The 25,098-nt window shown below is 39.6% G+C and overlaps 1 protein-coding gene across 1 annotated transcript in view; it reads right to left on the reverse strand.

Annotated features, from left to right (window-relative positions):
* ERC2 (ELKS/RAB6-interacting/CAST family member 2) overlaps window positions 1-25,098 on the reverse strand; it is a 791,328-nt gene that overhangs the window by 250,950 nt on the left and 515,280 nt on the right. Inside the window, exon 13 of the mRNA XM_044384924.2 lies at window positions 8,368-8,528. Within this exon, the coding sequence (XP_044240859.1) occupies window positions 8,368-8,528 (161 nt within the window). The remainder of the gene's footprint in view (window positions 1-8,367; window positions 8,529-25,098) is intronic.

Here is a 25,098-nt window from a genome sequence, read left to right on the forward strand (position 1 = left end):
TGTGTGATGTAGCTACCCCATCCATTGCCTCCTGAGGCTAAACCTGGCAGCACCGCCCACAACGTTAGGTCAAGTACTTAAAAAATTCCTCCAACGGGATATTGCTCTTGATTGGGAGAAGGACCACAACTGTCCCTTTTGACTTGCCGTGCTTTATGAGGTTGGAAGGCCCGTACATTTCTCTTTCCCTGTCTTATTGGTTGACCTTCCCTAGCCCCCATGGAGCTGCTGTGAGGATGGAGATAACATAAAGTATGGTGGTTGGAATTATTTAAGCTCCACAATTCACAAGCATTTAGATTATTTAACTGCTGATTATGATTATTTAAGCTGAAAGATTATACCGCTTTAGCTCAGAAAATGTTTGTATTTCCATTAAAAACCACGAGGCCAAGGGCCCTTTTGACTGACATTTTTCACTATTAAAACTTTACATACAGTGCATGTTTTTGGCGAGAAGACAGTGTGTCCCTTATTTTGTTTTAAGATAAGGAAGCTGACTTCAAAGGCCTCTTCCAACTAGCTCTCTCCCTGTCCCCTCCCTCCCATCATCATCCTAGTCTGCTGTCCTGCACCCCAGAGGCAAGTTGGAAGAAGCACCCATGTGCCCATTGCCTTCTACTATTTAATCAAAACCAGTCCTGCAATTTCTACTCTTAAAATTCTTATTACGATGACATCTAAGTTCTTCACTCAGAGACAGTGTGCTCAATGGTAACGGTCATGGACTATAGTGGTAAACAGCCTTGCATTTGAGTTCCAGGTATCTGGGACTCAGTTCCTGCATCTACATAGTGGGGATAATAATACTCCCCAGCTCACAGAAGGTGGCAGCAATGTGCCCCTGCCTGACATGTAATAAACACTTAATAAAAGTTTACTGGTAATAGTAATTCCATCACCCAAAGTCTTACATGCACTGAATAGTATATATGCCTGGGCTAGTTTAATTCTCTGAAGGCATGTGAATCAGAGACAGTACATTCCCTGAGGCAGAGAGAGTGAAGGGCTCTTGATTCTACCTGACATGCAATTTAACCAGTGATTCTTTCCCTATAATGATCTGTAAAACATGTCTCTGCTTGGCTAATACATTTTACATCTAAAGAGTCTTACGGAAAATAACACAATGTACAAACATACAGAAAAATTCTACTGTGGTCCTATTAGAGAAGATTGTGTCCTAAACCAAGCAATCATTTTTTACTTTTGGCAAGTTGCTGCACTTAAACAAAGTTTCTTAAGGGAAGAACAAAGAAGATTTCGGCATCTCCTAAATATCATCCACATTTCGGGTCATTTATTTAGTGAAATTATGGATAGAATTCCACATTGGAAGCACTGTGATCACCCTGCTGTTCCCTCCATGGGGATGGAAATTCCCTGCATAGCACCCAGAACAGGTGTTTTTTTGCTTGCGCGGGAATTGCCGACACACCCTGGGAGCTGCCTCCAAAGGCTACAAGTCCTCCCTCCTCCTTTCTGCTGACTGGAATGTGGACAGGATGGTTGCAGCTAAGACAAAAATCTTGCATTGGGGGTGAAAGCCATATGCCGAGAACGGCAAAGCATCAAGACAGAAGGAGTGGAAGTCCCCAGTGACTACACGGCTACTTGTAAGAGCTTCTGGAATGTGAGGTTTTCTGTTCCTTGCATTTAAAGTTAATTAGACCATTCCACTATTCTCAAGTTATTTTCTTCGCAGTTAAGTTTTACTCACCCACTATAAGTTTTGTGTACAGCAGGTCTTTTCTCTCCCGCTAAAGGCTCTAACACACCAACTTCAGGGTTACAAGAGAGAAACAGAAATCATGATGATAAGCAACTGTGCATTTATGTGACTGCCTGCAGCACAAACCGCAATCGATGTTGGATGAGCAGTTCTTCATGATGTTTATTTTCTCTCTCTGTCACCTGTCCTCAACCACTGCAGGTAAGCTAGAAAGCTGTGACGAGCTTCAGCAGTGTTCTAGCTGATTCACTTTACTTTTCAAACTCAGCAGGTGGTAAATAGAAACAACCAGACAAATTAGGACATTCTACAACATATTACCACTGGTACTTAATATTTTTAAAATTGGACATGTTGAAGTTTTTCTAAATAAACCATTAGATACAGAAAGGATTTCATTGTAGTCCCCAACCCCCAAAATGTTGAAAGCATAGAGCTAATTTGGAATTTGAAGATAGGATCACTATATGTGAACTATGTGTTTATCTAACATGAATATGCAACATAACATGATATATTCATGTGCACTCACATATATATACACACGTACATATATGATCTTTTGCTGCTTAAAAACCACTTTCTCATAAATGTATGATTTCATTAAATCCCCATAACATCTCTGTAAGATGGTGTAACTGAGTTTATAAATTTTAAGTAACGGATGCCTTCCAAACTCCCCTCCCAGGCTTCATTTATCCTGTCCAAATTGCCAGGCACTTAGGATTCCTCCCTAAAGAAATGTGATTTGTCTTTTCTCATGCTGGCATGAAGTAAAGAATAAATTGATTTTATCATTTTCTGCACCCTGCCTCTCCTTTGAAGGGTACTTACCTAATGAGTGGCTCTCTCAAAAAGGATCCTAGATCAAAGAGGCCAACAGGATAATGCCTTGGAATAAGCTGCTGCCTTACCTCACTGTAAACTTCCTAAAATAGCTCAATATATACAAAGGCTTTTGAGGCTATCTGGAGAAGATGTCTAAAATGCAACAATACCCAGTAAATTAAGATGGATCTTACATCATCAGATGAGTTAAAAATGTAGAGGTTTCGTTAAAATCTTTACATAACACAAGCACCAGAAATCACCACAAGAAGTCTAAAATATACACTTCAAATCATGAACTATTAACTAGCTCTCAAAACCCTTATTCATTCCATATTTAATACTAAATTGAACATATCAGTCAGCCTGCCTGTCTGCCTATTAAATTACTATGCTAGTTTAAATCATCTGAGCAAGCACACACAGATAGATTTTAAGTACTGTGTCTCCTGGCCTTCAATTCCTTTTAGCCACAGATATCAAATTCACCTGTCACAAATTAAATAATTGAGCTTTGGTTACTCAAATGTAAGCTTATTAGCCAGCATTAATAAAACCAAACATATAGAATGATGTTCTTAATATTATTTTAATAAAATTCCTTTTAAATAGGAGCAAATGTAACAAAGATGAGGCATTAGGAAATGTTGTAGCAAGAGGTTTTAGATATTTTTTAAGTAAAAGAATAATCTTATACACAAGGGAAAGTGAATACTGTGCTCTTCTATGAAAATGCAGGGTTGGGGTACCTGGGTGGCTCAGTCTGTTGAGCAGCTGACTCCTGGTTTCAGCTCAGGTCATGATCTCAGGGTCCTGAGATTGAGCCCCACATCAGGCTCCACTGTCAGTGGGGAGTCTGCTTGAGATTTTCTCTCTCTCTCTCTCTCCCTCTCCCTCTGCTGGTTTGCACTCTCTCTCTCAAATAAATAAATAAATAAATAAATAAATAAATCTTTTTTAACAAAAGAAAGAAAATGCAGGGTTGGGGACTTTTAGTTCCTTCCAGTGTCAGAATAATTACTAGCAATTAGAATACTAACCAATAAAGACCAAACTAAATGGGGAGGTGTGTGTGTGGGGGGGGGAGAATCCTTCATGAAATACAGTCAAAGGCTCTCCTCTGACCTTGGTTCCTAAAAGGGTTCTCAGTCGTAGGAAGTTACACTGAATTTTCCATGTCCCTCTTTACCTCAAAGACCTACAAGGGTCCTTACCTTTGGAATAGCTTTCTAAGTGGGATTCCAAATTTCTTTGGTTACAGGAAAAAACTATTTTTCTCATCTATCTATTCATTTACTTGCTTATTACTTTGATCATTCATTTCCTCCACTCATTTTACTAAAGTGCAAGCTTGATCAGGTGGGATTTTTCTATTTGTTCACTTAGAACCGTACCTGCCACATCATAGGTACTCAATGAATATGAATTCATATGAGCTAATTCATCCTTTCATTCCTCAAAAGTTTATAAAATGCCCACCACGTGACAGGTTCTAGATATTCAATATTAAAAAGTAATTCCACTATAAATAAAACCAACTCATGAGAAATCTTTAAATTGGAAGAATCAGGCAATATTTTCTCATTCTAAATTCATTCTAATTTTAAACTAAGAAGATAATTCCTGGCCCTGCTCCAGGAGAATGGGAGGGAAAAATGTAGACGAGTATGGCACATGTCCCAAAATGATATAACACAAAACAAAACTCTGAGCACAAATGAAACAGCTGGGTTGTGGGGGTAGCTATCAAAAGATAGCATGAGGGATCTTTGTAACAATGGAACAGTTCTATATCTTGACTGTGACAGTGGTTACACAAATTTATACATGTGATGAAATTGCATATAACTAAATACACACACATACACACACAAGTGCATGTAAACCCAGAGAAATTTGAAATAAGTTGGCAAATTGTACCAATATCAATTTCTTGGTGTGATATTGTGCTGTAAGTTATAATTATGCAAGATGTTACCACTGAGGAAAATGATTTCTTACAACTGCATATCAATCTATAATTACTTTAAAATAAGTTAACAAAATAGAACAGCAGAATGCTTATCAAAACATTCTTTATATTGCCAAACATTAGAACCAAGATAAATGTCCAATAAAGAAGTGAACCTACATGACAGTATATTAAGTAATTAAAAATAATACAATCTTATGTTTAGAACATGGAAGGGTGTTCACCATCCAGTAAGCCAAAGAAGCAGGATTTGCAAAATATAAGAGTACAATCGAATTGTGTTAAAAAAATATAGAGCAAAAAAGAAAAAAAAAAGTATAGAGTATTTGTAAAGGTGTGCACCAAAGTGCCATCAATGTCTGTCTGCATGGTAGAAGATCTTAGGTGATTTTCTTTTTAATTTTGCTTCTTCATATTTCTTCATTTTTCTTTTCTCAAATGAACACTATTATTTCCAGAAGAAATATCTAAAATGCTGTCTGTGCTGTGTATGGGGCTCAGGTGAATTCTGTGTGCTTTGAACAAAAACCAAGACAAGTGGGAAGATTACACAGAAAGCCATTTCGGCTCCATGAAAGTACCAGTGAGGTACCTGCAAGTGCCCACGACTTCCAGTGGGAATGGTGTTGGCCAGGGCCTGGTGAATTCCCTATTAGTAACTGTGTGGATAGGAGTCTGGTTTATGCACGCTGGGAAGTTGGACCCAGCTGCTTTCCAATTTTAAAACTCTGTGCCATTTAATTTTACAACGAATTTAACAGACACTACCTTTCATTTCAAAAGCCCCTTTTATGTTTCAAAGCACTTTCACATATGCTGGTTTATATTCATTTCAGTTCAGTACTTTAAAAAAAATCCTGTCTGTACAACAATTCTACAGAGTAGGCAAGGTAGCTATTATCACCTCCATGTTACTGAAGAGAAAACTGAGGTAACCAGGGAGTGATCTCCTTCAGTATTATGGGTAAGTTAACATATCCCACCTTCTTTCGCTTGACTCACGGCCCCACCCCTACATCCTCTAACACCATACAGCCTCTCCCTTCCCACCAGGGTTTGGAAATAGATAGACTTCGCCTAAAGTTGCTTACATGATGCCTGCCAAGTTGAAAGAAAACCAACAGGGCACCTGTGTGGCTCAGTAGGTTAAGCATCTGCCTTCTGCTCAGGTCATGATCCCAGGGTCCTGGGATCAAGCCCCATGTCAGGCTCTCTGCTCAGCAGGAGAGTCTGCTTGCCTCTGCCCTACCCCTACTCATGCTCTCTCTCTCTCAAATAAAATCTTAAAAAAAAAAAAAAACAATAATGCTTGGCACAGAGTGATAGTAAATACTGACAGGGATATACCCATCTAATTTTTTCCACTAACTTACACTGACTCAGTTAATGTCCAGTAACCAATATGTCAACTCAGCTTAAAAATCAAGATTGATCAAACCAGTTGGTTGACTTGAACAGCCCAGGAGGCTCCTGAATCTAATTGGGGTTGTTGGTCAATATAATTGCCTTGTACCTGTGTCCCCATAGTCCTGGGAAGGAGCCCATGAGTGGGGCTTCTGGGCCAGTTAAATAGTGAATAGGGTCCATATTGGGCTTAATGAAGTAAGGCTTTGTTACTTTTACCAAAGGAATTAACAGAAGAATTCTGTATTTATTTTGCAGTGGCAGAAGATTAAGCACTTGAGCAATAATGTGGCAATTCACCAAAAGAGGTCTTAGTTAGGTGCTATCTGAAATCATGAAATTAAGTGGGAAAACATACACACGGAAAAGGTTTATATGTTTAAGAAAAATAAATCCAAATTTTAGATAAATGATACTCTTCACAAAGTATACTAAACAAATGACATATTTTCATTGGCTGATAGCGTCATTTACACACATATATCATTTTCCATGTGCCAAGCCCTCCTGAGTGCCTCTCCTCTCAAACACTCCACGAAAGTCGTTATAGGAGGAAACAGAAGGGCCAGCGATGTTAGGGTCATTTCCCCTAAATCACACAGCCGCCAAGTGGAAGCAACAGGATTCCAATGTAGATGTGATGACTCCCAAACCAGTGTACTTCACCGTTACTTGCTCTCTCAAAACGTTGAAAGTATACGTCCTTTTTATAAACAGGAAGTAATGGAAGTCTCCTTACAAAAGCATGATAAATCACTCCAACAGATACAGAGTTAACTTGGGAATAGTTGGAGAACAATGAGAGAAACTAGGCTGAACTTCACTCATCACAACACACAAGGAGGCAGGAGTGGGACTGGTGAATGGAAAAGAATAAATCTTGATGGAATCAATGTACTGCTATTGTTAATAAATTATTGTTCAAGCTGGTAATGACGCAGATGTTTGAAAGACTTTTCTTCTTAGCTACATAAAATCTAGTCTTCACATTCAATCTATTCACTCATTCAATAAATAATTATTGAGCATTTACCATATGCTGGGCACTGTTCTAGGCAGTAGGATAACCACAGTGATTCAAACTGATGAAAGTTCCAGGCTTGGTGGAATTCACATAAGCTCCATGAGAAAATAAGACAGTAGAAAGGGAGTTTGAGGTAGAAGATTTCAGTTTTAATCCTGGCCAGATGGCCTTAAGCACATTACTTGAAATCTCTCTGAATCTCAGTTCCCTCGCTTCTAAACTGAGGATAATAATATCTGTTTTTATTATATATTATTTTATTAGGAAAAATGCAAGTTTATGCATTAAAAAAACCTACTTATTCTTTGGTCTTGGAGAAACTGAGGTAGTTGACAAGGAATAAAAGTTTTGTCCTCATTATTAAATCCTTCAAAATATTTCATTCCATATTTTCCATGATCTAAGCTTTCTGGGTTTAATGTTAACCATGTGTAAGACTTGTGGGGTCAGGATGAGGTCATGCTTCCATACCTAGCCACCAATTTCAAAGTCTATGTTACAGGCTTAAGATGCCATAATTATGTACGTTTCCCTTATTGTGGAAGGAAGTTAAATTATATCTTGGTGATTATTTCATCTTAACTTATAGAGAGAGATGCTGCTTCTTGCCTACTTCTTTAGGAACAGATCCATAGCCAAGCGATTATTTCTAAAATCTTTGAGTAATTTCTTTCCTATGTTCTTCCATGGTGATATTATTTCATTGTAAGAATGAAATAAGAGCTAGGTGGAGATGGGTGTGTCACAAGCCCACAGGAAGGATCATTGCCCAGCATGAGGCCACACTTTATTGATTAAATCAAAGAAAGAGACTGGTTCTAGTCTCCCCCCTACCCCTCACCTACCCTACCCTGGGATGAGGGGGAGGAGGTGGCAGGGGGATTTCTAAGTCTGTTTTTATCAGCCCAGCAAATCAGAGTCCTTGCTTTCTAAACAAAGAGGTGCCAACCTTGAGACTCTATGAAAGCCAACACAAGCTACACATTGTACACATGTGCAAAGAATATAATTAGCAAAGTTATAGTCACAATTAGGAAATACCTCCTCAGAAAAGTTTCCACTTAACTCTAAGCAGCACTCAAATTACTATTGTGCTTAACGAGGCCTCTGTCTCTTGGCCAGCTCAGACCTTTGAGACAAATCTAAGAATAACAGCGCCGTCCACAAAACACAGACACACAAAATTTAATGCTGGATTTTTTTTTGAATAACAGATATGAAAAATGTGCAAATTGGGACATGGAAGCTATAATTAAAAAAAATAAGAAGCATAGTCACAGAAATGAATAGTTGAGTGTTGGCTAAATTATTCTTTCTTTAAGCTCTTTGTCTTCTCTAGCCTTCCTTTCCCCATCCCTAAAGAAAAGTTAGAAAAGAGAAACTAGGAAAACAAAAATGGGTACTCACTTCATCTCCAGGATCTCCTCCAGCTGTTTTCTCCTTTCTATCCGGAGGTTGGCCAAGTGCGCCTCTTTTTCAGCCAGAGACTGCTGCGTGGAGGCCAGGCGTGCCTTGGTGGCATCCAGTTCCTGTCTGGTCTTCTCCAATGCATTCATCAGTTCCTCTATCTGAAAGGCACATGGCACGTGGTGTTATTTCTCCTTCATTCAAGCGCCAGGCCTTCCTTGCTAGCCTGTATTCTGACAATAGACACAAAGGAATCATAGCCATCCTTGAGCGGGGCACTGTATCTTAGAGACCATTCTTTCTTTGTCACTGGATGAAAGTAAATGTTTCAAACACAAAAAATGTCCAAATTTCTCCAGGGTCCTCATTCAATTGGATTGTCCAATAACCTTTATAGAAACTATTTAATATATTTATTAGAAGTGGAAGGTAACTGGCTTGACCCAATTTCAACCTGTGTTTGGCAAAAATCTCAGCTACTGCTTTCACAGTTGGCGGAAGGCAACACTCAAAATGCATTTGCCCAGCACAATATACTTTTGTGTGTAGGCTCCAGAGTATTCTGACAGGAAGTTAATCTACATGTTTCAGATTCATTCATGTTTTAACCTATCAAAGCGTTGTTTGGCAAAAGTGATTTGATGTCCAAGGGGCCTCAGGAGCCCCCTCTCACCTCACCTCCCTGCCTCACATTCAGGAAGCAAGGTTTGGCCAAAGGTAAACAGAATTCCAGCCACAAAAGGTTCAAGTTTGGTTTGCCCCTGAAGTTTGAGAGGGTTCTAAACTTGAAATAAATGACATGTAACTTTTATAGGGTGCTAATACACCATAGAAATAAGCCAGACTATCAAATATCCAGGATTTTTAGCCAGGTCCCAAAAAATTGGACTAGGGAGCCCCAAGGCAAGGCCTTATCCTCCCCAAACCATTGGGGGCTTTTAAAAGCCAACACACAACAAAGAGAGCTGGTGTTTACGGTTCTGTTCCAGAGACTTCCGTGGAGTGAGTTAGTGAAATGCCATCCCTTGCACAGATGCAGGCCGCATCCACCCTGCTGATTTAAAACCATGGTTCCAGGAAGTTTCTAGATTCCAGCGTTGATATTTGGGTTTCTAAGTCACCCCCCTTCCAGCTGAACTTGGCAGAATGGGATCATCCATCACTAAAGTCAACAGAACGCCCTTCAAAATGTGTCAATGACATGTTAGGTTCCAATTCATAAAGACTTTCTACACAATTTCTTCAGTTTTACATGGAATTTTTTCAGAATAAGCATCATAGTTCACATCCAAGGTAAATTACATGCTTTTAAGATTCAGAGAACCCTTCATTTTTCCCTGATAAAAAGAGGAATTTGATGACCATATAATGTAAATCAAAGTCAAAACCAAAAACAGCTTAAAAAGCAAGGAATATGAGGGTTAACCATGACAGTTCCAGAACCACACCTGCTTAATTGTAGAATTGTAGTATTATTCTTTAACTTTAGAAATATACAAAATTTAAAAAGCAATTATAATATTTATTTCTCATATAAATTTATGGAATATTATAAATATGACTAGCAGCCCTTCTACAAAGCAATGCTTGGTGATCCTGAAACAGATATTTCCCCCCACCCCCCATTTTTGAGAGCAGCGTAAAAAAAGATCAGAATTATGGTCATTCCAAGTGCCAACTCAGATTCAGTCTACCTTACCCTCTATGGGATGGACTGTGTCCTCATGACCCCATTTCCTTTCATAAATCTCTCTGTATTCCAAATGTACCATTGATCTCAGAGAAGAGGGAGACTATCCAGGATTCTTACCTGCTAAATCTCTCTCTCATTAAGTTGAAGCTGACCTGTCTGCAATCTATGTACAGTTACTCAACTGGGTTTCCCAGTGCTTAGTTCACCTGCCACTTTACTGCTAGTTTTATATTAACCCAACTTTAACAGTTATATAGAGTAATGACTTGCAGTCTTCCCTGGTCATTTCAGCAATAACCACATAGAGAAACCTGGGCACCTAAGAGATGCAGTCCAGAGTTTTTACTGATGGAGATGTCATTGGCTTCCAGCATCAATAACTCCTAGTATGAGGTGAGACTGCTATTCTCAATACCTAGCAAGCAGAGTCTCCAATAGTTTCCTAGACCAGGGCCTACGATTCCTCCAAATTCACATACCGCAGACCAGTATTGTACACTGAGGACCACTGGGGTCACTGGCCTCAGATACACAGTTCTAGTCTTCACACAGCCATTGTTTCTCTCTGTGACTTTGTACAAATGATCCCTTGATTCTTTGAGTCTCAGTTTCCTAGTGATGCCCATGATACCTCCTGTGTTAAACACCTAGAGTTCTGCAAACTATTTCCTTTGCTACCAAAGCAGGAGCATTAAAAAGCACCAAATGTTTTCCTGTTGTGGTGGTCATTAGGGTGGTTCACAATATTCTAGTTCTCCTCCTTAGGAGCACATGGTAGGGCCACACTTTGCCCCTCTGTTTTAATTGGGGTGAGGCTATGGCCAATAAAATCATTGTCATTTCCAGGTAGGAGCATTTAAGTGCTAGTACTTAACCCCAACCTTCCCTTTTCCCTGTGACTACAGAAGTGTGTTTCAGATCATGTCTCCTTCAGACTGAGTCTCCGAGTGACCACAATGAAGCCCAAGGCCAACCCACATCACATAAGCAAGGTATAAACCTCTGTTGTTCTATGCCATGAGACGATGGGCTGTTACTCCAGCCTGGCCTGGGCTGTCTTGGCCGGTAAACTGTCACACTTCTTATCAAGTGCCCTAAACCTGCCTCCATCTCCCCACCACCAGTCCCTTCTCATCAAGAAAGGAAATTGCTTTTCACTTTTGCTATCCCATGGAAACCCGACACTTGCAAGCCACTGGCACCTTCCTTCTTGCCATGTCTTTTTTTTTTTTTTTTAAGATTTTATTTATTTATTTATTTATTTATTTATTTATTAGAGAGAGAGAGAACATGAACAGAAGGAAGGGTAGAGGGAGAGATACAAGCAGATTCCCCACTGAGCAGGGAGCCTGGTGCAGGGCTCAATCCCAGGACCCTGAGATCATGACCTGAGCTGAAGGCAGATGCTTAACCGACTGAGTCACCCAGGCGCCCCCACATGTCTTTTCTTAATGTATTGTTTGCACCGCCAACTTCTTCCCCTCATTTGATATAACATTTTAGCTGGCTATGTATGTGTAGTTTATGCCTTAAAAAACACTGGATTAGAATCTCAGCTCCATCACTTACTATGTGACTGATACAAGTTCCTACATCTCTTTCAGCTTCAGTTTCCTTACCAGGAAACAGGGGACCATGCTGCTTATTCTATTCCATATTTGTGGGCATTAAATGAGATGCTGAAGCCTATACATTATTTATTCTTCTTCTAACTGATGCCAATAAAATGATTTTTCTTCTGTTAAGGAGAATAAAGTACACTCATCATACAAATGGTAAAAGATACAGTCTAAAACTTTAAAATTTCTCTTTTTATTTAAGATTAAATAATGACATTCTTTTTCATTAAGATCACCCAAAATCCCACCATCTGGAAATAAACACTAAACACATTTTGTTATAATATCTCCTTGTCTCTCTTTCTCTCTTCGTGTGTGTGTGTGTGTGTGTGTGTGTGTATGTATGTATGTATAACTGGGATGCTACATATAATTCTAAACAGTTTTCAATAAATGTATCATTAGAATTTTCCCCTTGTCATTAAATAGTCCCTTGTAAACACAGTTTATTGGGTGAATGGGGCTATATCCACCCACCATTTTCCTAAAGCCAACTCTTCCCTTGAGTTCTCTGAAGGTCTCTTATAGATTGGAAACTTATTTCCCATGTTTCATTGGAAACCTATTTCCTAAGTTTCTTTTGTAAATTCTTCATCTTCCTGTAGTCTATAACTGGAACCTTTCTTTTATTACTCTGTCCTAGAGACATTTTTTTCATCCATGTGGATCCTTAGGAGGGGAATTGAGGTCTGCCTCCACAGGTCTCACCTATATACAGATACTTTTCAAACTTTATCTTTTACTCCCTTGACCTCTTTCATATATACCTAACCACCTGTTGATCATCTCCATTTAGATGTCCTAATATCACTTTAGATGTAAGATGACCAAAAGCCAACTCATGACCCATGCACACCTGCCTAAACCAAAACCCTATCACCCACTCCATGCCCTCCCAACCTGCCACTCCCTACGCTCCCTAACACATCCACAGGTCCAACACCCTGACCTTTATTCAGTCACTCATGTTTAAGACCTCAGAACCACATCTGTCTCTCTCCTCTCCTTCTTCTTTTATTTTCCATTCATCATCAAGTCCTATAGCTCTATTTTGGAAACACTTCTCAGATCCATCGTTCTTTTCTTTTTTTTTTTTTTAAGATTTTATTTATTTATTTGACAGACAGAGAGACAGAGAGAACAAGCAGGAGGAGCGGGAGAAGCAGGCTCCCCACTAAGCAGGGAGCCCAACACAGGGCTCAACCCCAGGACGCCAGAATCATGACCTGAGCCAAAGGCAGACACTTAACCAACTGAGCCACCCAGGTGCCGCCCCCCCCCCACTTTTTAAAAAAGATTTTATTTATTTATGTGAGAGAGAGCACGAGTGGGGGGTTGGGGAGAGGCAGAGGGAGAGGGATAAGCAGATTCCTCGCTGAGCAGGTAGCCTGACACAGGGCTCAACCCCAGGACCCTGGGATCATGACCTGAGCCAAAGGCAGATGCTTAACTGACTGAACCACCCAGGTGTCCCCATCATTCTTTTCTACCATTACTTTTGATGTCTCAAGCTCAGGTTCCTTCCTCTCCCACATTTCTGATAGGGTTGAAAATAATTGCATGAGTGTGTGTGTGTGTGTGTGCGTGTGTGTGCGTGCGTGTGTGTGTGTGTGTTCTTAGCTTTTGTCTCTACCCGCTATCCTAAATAAGGACATAGCTTTGCCTGATCAGCTTCTTCCCATCATAATGTATCTCTGAGCCAGGTCCATTCCTGGATTTTAGGACATGGAATTAGCCAATGGGTAGCAAAGTGAACTTGAGAAAATGAGTGCAAAGGTACAGGACCTTGAAGCACAGGCTATGAGGATCTATGTAATAAAAAGTGGGAGAAAGAAGTCAGAAGGGAAAGAGGAAGAATGAGTCTTGAGACTGGGGATTCATTTAAGGGCAGAATTAGGAAATTGTAAAGAAGAGAAAAAGGGAAGGAGGAAAAAGTTGCTAGGGGCTATTCCTGGGGCCCCTTCAATGTTTTCCAAAGACACAAATTGAAGAATTAGACTACCCTTTTGATTTTTTTCAGCTGTTTTGACTGTGTGTGTTTCAAAGTGTCTTTAAACTGGGGCCTATGGGTCTGGGATTCAAAGATGTCCCATAGGACTCACTGTCATAACTTATCTCTACTGCCAAGACAATATACCTAAACCACCAATATTTTGTCAAAAATATCACTGGCCTGGCTCCAACATCTCAAGGAGCTCCCAATTACCCACAGTAGTGGTTTTCTAAATGTGTTCCTTGAGCACCAGGGGTTCCCAAGGGCATCTGGGGGCTGATAAATAGGTCAGTGGCATGGGAGGAGGAGTGTGAATCAGCAGAGATCTTTCCAACCTTCCCACACTCACAGGGAGTTGTTCCACTTTTGCTTTACATACAGAATTCTACTCAGGATTTTGATTTTTTTAAAATTTAATGTATTTTAAAATGCTGAGAATAATTAAAAGCATGATTATGAAGCCAGACTGTACTAATAACACCTGTTTTACCACCTACTGGTCATAGAACCTTGGGAAAGGGTCTGAATTTTCTCATCTGTAACAATAGTACCTCTCATAAGAGTTACTGCAAATATTAAATGAAGCGATGAATGTAAAGTTCTTAGTGCAGACACTGGCAAATAAGAAAACAGAAGGGGTAGCACAGCCCAGTGGTAAAAAAACAGAATTCAGGAGCTAGCTTACCACTTACTATCTGTGCCACTCTGAGAGAGTTACAATAGTTCACTGAGCCCCAGTTTCCTCACGTGTGATGGGAGAGTAATAACAGAACTCAGCTCACAGGGTTTTTGTGAAGATTCAGTGGGTTAACATCTGTGATACCCTGAGAACAATGCCTAGTACTTGGTGCCACAGACGTGTTAGCTCTTACTAATACAGTGCCTGGTAGGTATTCAACCCATTTTATGTTTGCTTATTACTGAATTCAAATACTGTGCTTCCTGTCACCTATCCTCAACTGCATACACACACATGCATGCATGCCCAGCCCTGGACTGCCCGGCAATGACCCCTTCCAGTTACCAAAATCACCCCACTTTAAGGCTCTGTCACAGAGCCCGGGCTTCCTTCATAGCCCTGACACTCCTTCCAGTGTCCCTACTCAATAAATAGCTGCAGGATGGCAGGAAGGGTACAGTGATTAAAAGTTGGAAAAGCACATACCCGGATCAAGTTTGGTTTCACAATAGGATCTCTACAACCTCAGGCTAATCTGAACACAGTGCTTCCTAAACCTTGTTGCACATCAGAACCCTTCGGAGACATATTAAGAACTCTGATGCCATGGTTGCGTCTTCACCAATTAAATCAAAATGTTTGAGGGTGGGAATCAGACTTTTACATTTTATTAAAGATCCAGGGGCGCCTGGGTAGCACAGTCGTTAAGCGTCTGCCTTCAGCTCAGGGCGTGATCCTGGCGATCTGGGATCGAGCCCCACATCAGGCTCCTCCGCTGGGAGCCTGCCTCTTCCTCTCCCACTCCCCCTGCTTGTGTTCCCTTTCTCGCTGGCTGTCTCTCTGTCAAATAAATAAATAAAATCTTTAAAAAAAAATCCAGATGATTCCAAAGTGCAGCCTAGTCTAGGAGCCCTGGGTATTACTGACCTTTCTCTAAGCCTGCAAGTCCTCCCCTATATGGGGAGGACATAGAAACTACCTCACAGCATTGGCACAAGCATAAAGGGAAGTAAAACACATAAAGCATTGAACGCCTTCCGCTGGACCCCTTGGAAGTGTCCATGACAATTACCATTGTCCCTGGGAGGGGTTCCTAGCCACATTACCTCCATCCAACCCAAGTTCCAAGTACCAGTTCTTACTGTCTACACTTGACTTTCTACCACTTAATTAAATGGACTTCACATTTCTGCACAACTTTTCATGTGGATGCTTAGTTGCTACACTGGACTATAATCCCCTGGAGGGCAAGGACCACATCTCCATCCTCTTTGGAAGCCCCTTCAGCCCCTGACACAACACCAGTGTCCATACTCAGTAAGTATCTGCAGGATGGCAGGAAGGGGAATGCAAAGGTGTGATTCTGAAATACCCTCCTTTGACTCACTTAGTGCAATGATGGATGAAGTGTGAGTCCAAACCTGATACTTTCCTACCCCATAAATCAGTGGTCCCCTTGCCATCTTCACCAAACACCCTTCAAGGTCTTGCTCTCTGTTTGCCTCAAGCACCTTCTCCTTGCTATGGAGATGAGGGGGGCTCAGTTATTCAGCTCCTGAATGCAAGGGGGGCCTATATTCACTGATACCCCAGCAGCCACTAAGAGCACCCAGAAACTGTGAGGTTCAGGATGGCACAATAAAAACGTCCCAAGCTTTGAGTTGGGGTACAAGCAAGCAGCTTTTAGTCTGCATTCCACATGCTCTACCCTGGGACCTGGAAAATGTGCACTCCCTCCTTCTTTTCACCACCTCACTGGGCATCTCTTACGTGCCAGGCACTCTGCTGGACATTTGTGGCAGGATCATCCTCAGAAGCTGTCTGGTTTGGCAGACAAGCTGAAATCAAAAAACTATTTAATCACAATTGTGATGAAAGAAAGAAAGAAAGAAAGAAAGAAAGAAAGAAAGAAAGAAAGAAAGAAAGCAAGCAAGCAAGCTAGGGACGCCTGGGTGGCTCAATCAGTTAAGCTGCTGATGCTTGATTTCATCTCAGATCATGATCTCAGGGTCCTGGGATCCAGCCTCACATCAGACTCTGCGCTCAGCAGAGTCTACTTGAGGATTTCTCTCTCCCTCCCTCTGCCCCTCTCCCTGCTCTCTGTCTGTCTGTCTCTCTCTCTCTCAAATCAATCAATAAATCAATCAATAAATCAATAAATCTTTTTTTTAAACTACTAAAGAAAAGTACTGAGTGATGAGCAAGAGTGAAACAAGACCCAGTCCTACCCTAGGTCTCATGGTCCACCTCCGTAAATCAGTCAAGTGGGAGTGGCTTATTGAAGAGGAAGGAAAAAATGAGCCCTGGTGGACCAGGCTGTGAGGCTCTGCAGTCCTGTGCATTAGCGAATTGCTACTTGAAGAATCACAATGATTATGAGTCAAAAGCCACTTTTGAGAAGCCCAGCAGGAAATCAACATATTTGTCTTGATTTCACATAGCATTTGCTGCTTTCAGAGATATATCTATTGGTAATCTACCAGACAATAATATTTCCTGGGGAAAAAAATTTAGAAAACTGTTTAATTCCTAAAATGCCACCTTCGATGAGAACAGAATTCATAGCAACCTCAGAAGTTTTTTATAAGACCCAAGATGTTCCAATTTAAAATAATTTCCTAAAAGGTCCCCAAATATGTCAAAACTGAATTTCCAATACTATATCTAGAAAGCTAAGATTACATTTTAAAATACATCAGCTTGTTGTTACAAATCTAGAACATAATAATCAAAGGTTTCTTCAAGCTAGATGTCTATTAGGCCACACCATTTAAAAAACACTTAAATAACTGTGTGTCATTTCTGATTTTATTAGTCATTCCATGTGGCAGATCATAAAAACTGTCTTATAAAATGGTTAAATTTCCAGGACTATTCAACTGCATTTTGAATAATTCATAACTCTGTACACTTTAAGAATAATGAAGCGGTTAAATGAATTTCTGAAGAGTCTAGTGCTTACACCCAGCTCTGGAGAAACTGTCGGAACTTTTAAAGTGAACTGCGGAGCCTTAAAACAATAAAATAAAAAACCTGTTTAAGACCTTAAATCATTAACATGTGTCGACTTAAACTTACACATACATTTGTGTTCTTTAACTAAATATTTGAAAACCAGCTTCTCTCTCAGTTATCTGCCAAGAGCCCCACTCTGGGTTCTGTGTGTCTCTTCCTGACACGTGGCAATGTCCTGTGCTTTTCATGAGGCTTGCTTGGCAAGAACTGATCTTCAAATATTTTGATAAAACTATTTTTTCCCCTTAAATCATATGTCAGTATTGAGTTAGTGTCTATTTTGTGTTAATGATTTGGAATTTTTAAACAGTTAAACCATGTTTTAAAAATACATGGGCCCTTCTGCCTTAGCCTTCACCATCCATCCTGGTTTTCTGTCTTCACTCATCCTGAGTGCAAGAGGATGGTAGTTTTCAGTTTGCACCAGAACACAGAGCCAATGAAATCCCCATATCCCAGGTTATATAGCCAAACCGGAATGTGAATTGGTCCTGTGGGAATAGCTGGGACCCAGCCCAGGTCTGCTCTGGGCACAGAGAAGGTCACCCAGAGATCAGAGGGTGAAGATAAACGCTGAAACCCTCCCTCCCCAACAGCAAGAACTTCTCAGACAGTGATGCTTGTGGCGAAGAATCTGTGAAAAAGAGGGCGACTAATCTTATTTTTCCAATTACTCTTATCTGACATTTCTATCTCCACCTCCTTCCCACTCCCCACTGCTGCCTTAGAGTGACACCTTTTGGAAAAGGTTGAAACTGAAAATGCCCAGACTGCTTTCTGCCTGGACCTGACCACCCTCAAGATTGTGTTTGGGATTTGTTCCCTCCTTGCTGAAATTTAGGCATCTAGGAGATTTGCTTAAATATGTCGCCTCTGATCCTTCAAAAGCAAACAAATACCCACATCAGATGAGTGTGTTTGGGCTCAAGCTCTTTGATTTTGACTACATTTTAAATTCCTCCTTTTTCCTTCTTTTCTTCCCAGGCTTATTAACAAAACTTCAGACCATAATAGAAGATGGATAGAGAAGAAATGTGTAAAATACATACATCTGACTTAGATTCTGCTAAATCAAATAGTGTTGGAATACAAGTGAATAATAGTTTCCCCACAATGCTCTGAGCACTCTTCATTCCGGATTAGACAGGGCTCAGTGGAACCTCCTTAACAAAAAGGCTGTGTAGATGAGTTTCTGTGTATGTTTGGTGAGGGTATTTCTTCAACAACTGAGAAGCATTCTTTACTACACGTGTGCATGGTTCTGCAGCATGGCAAAGAGCTAGTCTTTTCCCTAACAGTCTCGGATTCTTGGAAACAGTATAGCTAGTGGTTAAGATTATGGACCCTGAAGCCAGAACGCTTAGTTCCCAATAAGAATTCAGCCATGTACGGGCTATGTGACTCTGTAAAAGATTCTTGACCTCTATTTACATCAGTTCCCTTCTCTGTAAACTGTGGATAATAACTGCAGCTCCTGGGTTCCTTGTGAAGAATCCCTGAGTTGCAGTAGCTACACACCGGCACATAGCAAGCACGCAGTAACCTATAATCATTATCAACACTGATGTTAGTTTAAACACTGGTGCTTAGCTTTCAGCTTAGTAGAGAATGAGTAAGCAAGACAAAGTCACAATTTCCATTTTCTTACATTTTCAGAGAGACACAATATTTTTCATTTTCAAAGGAATGGTGAAATTTTTTACTATGGAATCTATAACAAACCAAATTAATCACTCTCAAAATATGTGTTGTTTATATTTTTTGTCTAACTTAGAAGAATTCCAAATACAACCATGAAGGAACTTGTGAAGATATTAGAGCAGCATTATCCAATAGAACTTCCTATGATGATGGCAAGTTCTAACTTGCACTGTCCAATACACATGTCATTAACTACACGTGGCTACAGAGCACTGGAAATGTTACTGGTACAACTGAAGAACTGAATTTTTAATGTAGTTTAATCTGAATTAAAATTAAAATGTAGGGTGCCTGGGTGACTCAGTTGGTTAAGTGTCTGCCTTCAGCTCAGGTCATGATCCCAGGGTCCTGGATTGAGTCCCGCATCAGGCTCCCTGCTCAGTGGGGAGTCTGCTTCTCCCTCTGCCTGCAGCTCCCCGCTTGTTCTCTCTCTCTCTCTCGCTCACTCTCTCTCTCCCAAATAAAATTTTAAAAATTAAAATGGAAATAGCCATTCTAGTGGCTACTGTACCGGAAAGAGCCAGAGCATCTAAATTTTACAATGTATTGTCCAATGGTGTTAGAAATTATTTCAATCTTTGGGGTGCCTGGGTGGTGCAGTCAGTTAAGTGCCTGACTCTTGGTTTTGGCTCAGGTGGTGATCTCTGGATCGTGAGATCGAGCCCCGTGCAGGCTCCACGCTCAGTGCCGAGTCTGCTTAGAACTCTTGTTCCCTCTCCCTCTGCCCTTCCCCACTCCCACTGCTTGCTCTCTCTCTCTCTCAAATAAGTAAAATCTTAAAAAAATTATTTCAATCTTTGTGGAAAGTTCATCTTTTTTGAATATATGAGAAAAACTTTTAAATTCCTTTAAATTCACTATAGTTCATGAATTACCATTTGATCCGTGATTCCACTTTAGGAATTTATTCTAAGGCTATCATAACGTACGTTGCCAGAGGAAACTATTTTGAGGACACGTTCATCATAGTGTTGTTTATAAAAATCAGAATAAAAATTTAGTATGTGGTTATATATATATTTATATATATTTTATATATGTATATATACACACACATATAAATACAAATGCATACATACACACATATGTACACTCACCTTCCACATAAATTAGTTAAATAAATTCTAAAGTGTGTATGTATGTATAAGATTGCAAAGAAATTGGATAGTAAATTAGAGGAATCCAATTGTTGAGATGTTGGACAGATATTAAACACTAAGTAAAAAGACTGAATGTAAAGAAAAGAGGTTCATGAGATCCCAAGTGAGAAAAGCAAGTTAGTAAATAGTAAACATAATACAATCCCAACTATATGTGGGTTTTTAAATGTATATTCACAGAAAACAAAAAGACTAGAAGGAAACATATCAAAATATTAATGATGTGTTTGTTTCTAGGCATAAAGATTTCAGGTAATCTATTCTATTCTTCGTACTTTTGCTGCAAATATGAATTATTAATATATTTTTAAAAAAGAACAACTTCTAAAAAATTGCAACCAAGGAAGTTCTGCATAGGACATACTTCTGCTCCCATGGAACAACTGGTTGCTGGTAAACCAGCCTCCAAAGGAGAGTTATAAAGCAGAAGTCCTGAGCAGGGCAAGGCCCTCTGGTGGCAGGTACAGTGGCAGCTACCCTCAGCCAAAATAATCTTAACTCAGGCCACACTTCCGGGCATGGCTGCTTTGCTCCTGACAGTCACTTAGATTTATGCTGATTATAATCCCCGTTCACCAGGGAGTGCTTGAGGGTTGGTGACTCCAGAGCTGTCAACAGTCATTCCTGCCACCTCACTCTACCCCACAATGCACTTGAATGTTGCTCACTTCATTACTGTTCTTTCATAAAGTTCCTACGGTTTTGGAAGTCCATTATGGTTGTTTGTTCGTTTGTTTTGTTTTGTCTTTGTGTAGCATTTTATGATTTTGTTATTATTATTTTGTTTCTAAACCTCTCAAAATTAGTTGTTGGGCCCTAAAAAGCCAGAACCATTTGTTCACGCCTCTAAAACCACCTCTATTAAATGCAAGGTCTATTCATTCCCATTCAACAAGTTGGGGCAGTGTTCTCAAAAAGGCGGCCTCTTTTACTCTGAATTCTCCTACTGGCTTGGCTCTGCAGATGATACCTGTCCATTATGACAAATTTCAATCAGTCCATATCGAGCCTGACTCCACGCCCTTTCCTGAGGCCCTCAGGACCCTTGTATCAAAGTTCCATCAGCCTTGAGGATAGGTAGTGGCCTCCCTGTATGTCATCTTGATCCGTGGTCATATGGAGTCTAATGCATCCTTCATCTTCCCACCAGACCCAGCATCTTCTCAAACACACAGTATATGGTCAGTAAATAATTATGCAAGGGATGTCAAGAGGGAGAAAAGAAGAGAAGGAACTATACTGTAGAAAGGTAATCATTATGTCAGTCAATATGGTTTCCTATAACCCATTTGACCCTCGCATACTTCCAAAGAAGCAGGCCATTTAACTGCTGAGTAACTCAAGCTCAGAAAAGGTAAGGGATTTACCTAAGAATTGTAGATGGCTTACTCTTTACCAGAATATGAGTCTGATTGTTGAATACAAATATAATGGGACAATTGTTAGAGGGGGCTATCCTGAGATGAATGGGGCCATGAGACTCTCAATGGAAAAAAAACAGACATTGGCTCATTCTCCTCAGTGTCCCCAGGCCTGAACACAGCATCTAGCATACAGCCAGCACCCACAGGTATATGGATGAACCTAATTTAATGAATAGACCTGGATCTCATTTGAGTCACTGGAATATTTACTATATGCTTTGATTCCAGCACTGTTCCAAAATATCCTACTAGACTTTTGTATTAATTTTCTATTACTATGTAACAAATTGCCACCAACTTGACGGCTGAAAGTTCTGTAGTAAAAAGTCCAGGCAGGAAGCATGATATGACTGATTTCTCCACTCAGGGCCTCACAAGATTGAAATTTAGATATGGCAGGCTGCATTCTCATCTAGAGCTCAGGGCCCTCTTTCAAGCTTATGCAGTTGGAGCAGAATTCAGTTCCCTGCAGTTGTAGGTGTGAGGTCTTCTTTTCCTTACTACTCCTAGCTCCTAGAGACCACTTGCATTCCTTGTCACATGGCCCACTCAAATCCTTAAAGCCAGCAATAGAAAAATGGCCCTTGTATCAAATTTTTCTCATGCCTTGACTCTTTTTCCATCAGGAATAGCCCAGTCCCTTTTAAGGGCTCACTAATTAGATCAGGCCCACCAAGGATAATCTCCCTTTCCTAAACTCAACTATGTCACATAGCACACCTAATCACTGTAAAAATATAAAACTGCATTTCAACATATATGTGTTAAATACAGGGAACTTCTTTAACATGATAAAGAACATTTACCAAAAATAATCTATATCTATCATCATATTTAATGGCAAAAGACTGAAGATCCTCTAAGATCAGGAGCAAGGCAAGAATATCTGCTCTCACTCCTCTTATTCAGTAGAATACTTGGAGTTCTAGCCACCGCACTAAAGCAAGAAAAAGAAATAAAAGACATAACAATTGGAATGAAAATAACAAAACTGTCATTGCTTATTAATAAAATAATTGTCTATGCAAAAAATCTTGAGGAATCTACAAAAAAAGTGTAGAACTAACAAATATGTTCAGCAAGGTTGCAGATCAACACACACAAATCAACTGCATTTCTGTATATTAATAGTACACTGTGGAAACCAAAATTAAAAAGTACCATTTATAATCACTCTAAAAAATGAATTATTTAAGTATTAACTTAAAACGTGTACAGGATCTGGGGGTGCCTGGGTGGCTCAGTCTGTTAAGTGTCCAACTCTTGATTTCAGCTCAGGTCATGATCTCAGCATTGTGAGATCGAGCCCTGCATTGGGCTTTGTGCTGGGTGTGGAGCCCGCTTAAGATTCTCTCCCTCCCTCTGTGCTTTCCCCCTGCTCACATGCACATGCATTTTCTCTCTCTCCAAAAAGCAACAACCAAAAAAAAAGAAAAGAAAAGAAAACAACAACAACAACAAAACGTGTACCAGATCTATATGTTGGAAATTATAAAATTCTGATGAAAGAAATCAAAGAAAATTTAAATAAATGGAGAATCTATGGATTAGAAGACTAAACATAGTAAGTATGTCAACTTTTCCAAGATTGATGTATAGGTTTAATGTAATTCCTAACAAAATCTCAGCAAGTTTTTTTTTAAGACATAGGTAAGTTTATTCTAAAATTTATATGGAAAGACACAGACTCTAGAATAGCTAAAACAATCCTGACAAAGAAGAATAAAGTAGAAAGAATCACTCTACCTAATATCAAGGCTACTGTATAGTTACAGTAACCAAGACAGGTAATATCAGCAGAGGGACAGACATCTGGGTCACTATAACAGAATAGAACATACAAACAGACATACAAGAAAATGCTCAAGTGATGTTTGACAGAGGAGCAAAAGCTATTCAGTGGAGTAAAGATAGATACCCTTTTCAATAGATAGTGCTGGAATAACTGGACATCCAAAGACAAAAAAAAAAAAAAAAAGCATTGAATGAAACCATACTAAAGAAGTCTCAAAACTCAACAGTAAAATTTCTAATATAATTCGAAAATAGATAAAAGACACAAACAGACATTTTGCTGAAACGAACATACAGATGGCAAATAAGCACACACAAAAATGTTCTACGTCATTAGCCATTAGAAAACTGTAAATTAAAACCTACACACCTATTTGAATGACTAAAATAAAAAGTAGTGGCAATATCCAACGCTGGTTAGGATACAGAGAAACTGAATCCCTTGTACATTGCTGGTGGGAATGTGAAGTGGTACAACCACTTTGGAAAACAATTTGGCAGTTTCTTATAAAATTTAGCATGCAACTACCATATGACCCAGGAATTGTACTCTTTTCATTATTTACTTCAGAGAAATAAAAACTTATGTTCATATAAAAACCAAATATGAACATTCATAAGAGCTGTATTACTAATAGCCAAAAACTGAAAACAACTCAGATGTCCTTTAACTGGTGAATAGTTAAACTGTGGTACATCCATACTATGGAACACTACTCACCAAGAAGAAGGAACAAAGTACTGATACAACCAACAATTTGGAGTAATCACCGGTAAATTTATGCTAACTGAAAAAAAGCCAATCCGTAAAGGCCACATCCTATATGATTCCATTTATGCAATGTTCTTTAAATGACAAAATTATAGAAATGGAGAGCAGATTAATGCTTGCCAGGGTTAAAGATGGGGAAGGGGAAGAAGTTGAGTGAACCTGGGCAGGGTGAGGGATCCCTGTGGTGTTGGAAGTGTTCTGTAACTTGATTGCATTAGTGTCAATATCTTGTTTGTGATAATACACTACAATTTTGCAAAATGTTACCACTGGGGGAAATGGAAAAAAAATATTTTTATTACATTTATTACACAAGATCTCTCTCTATTATTTCTTAAAGCTGTACATGAATCTACAATTATCTGAAAATTAAAGGTTAAGACAATTTTAAGTGCATGTTATATATATTAGGCGCCCACTTCAGCTGGGTAAAGGACAGCAAGAGCAAATACTGGGGGAGACAGGAAATGCTCACATAAGGTCAGTAAGGCCATTCCCATTATCCTGAGGAAGAATCCTCTCCAAAATGTCATAACTATGAGGATGTCAGCAGAGAATGCTTATGTACTAAATGCCTTCCAGTCCCGAAGACAACTATATATGCAGGCAAAACCTTCAGCATTCAAATCAATGGCTTGACACCTACTGACTCAGGATGTGAAAGTGCCTTCCTTAAAAATCAAGTGATAAAAATGTCATAACTGTTGTCCCCTTTTTATAAAAGAAACAAACCATCATATGCATACACACATACACACACACACACACACAATTTTAAAGACTATGTTCAAAAACAACTATCAGTGCATCATAGACTAACTCATAAAGGCCACTAGCAGGTACCAGTTTCCTTATAATTATAATCCAGGTAAGTAAAAAAA

Source organism: Ursus arctos, unplaced genomic scaffold (assembly GCF_023065955.2).
Source record: "Ursus arctos isolate Adak ecotype North America unplaced genomic scaffold, UrsArc2.0 scaffold_14, whole genome shotgun sequence".
NCBI lineage: Eukaryota > Metazoa > Chordata > Mammalia > Carnivora > Ursidae > Ursus > Ursus arctos.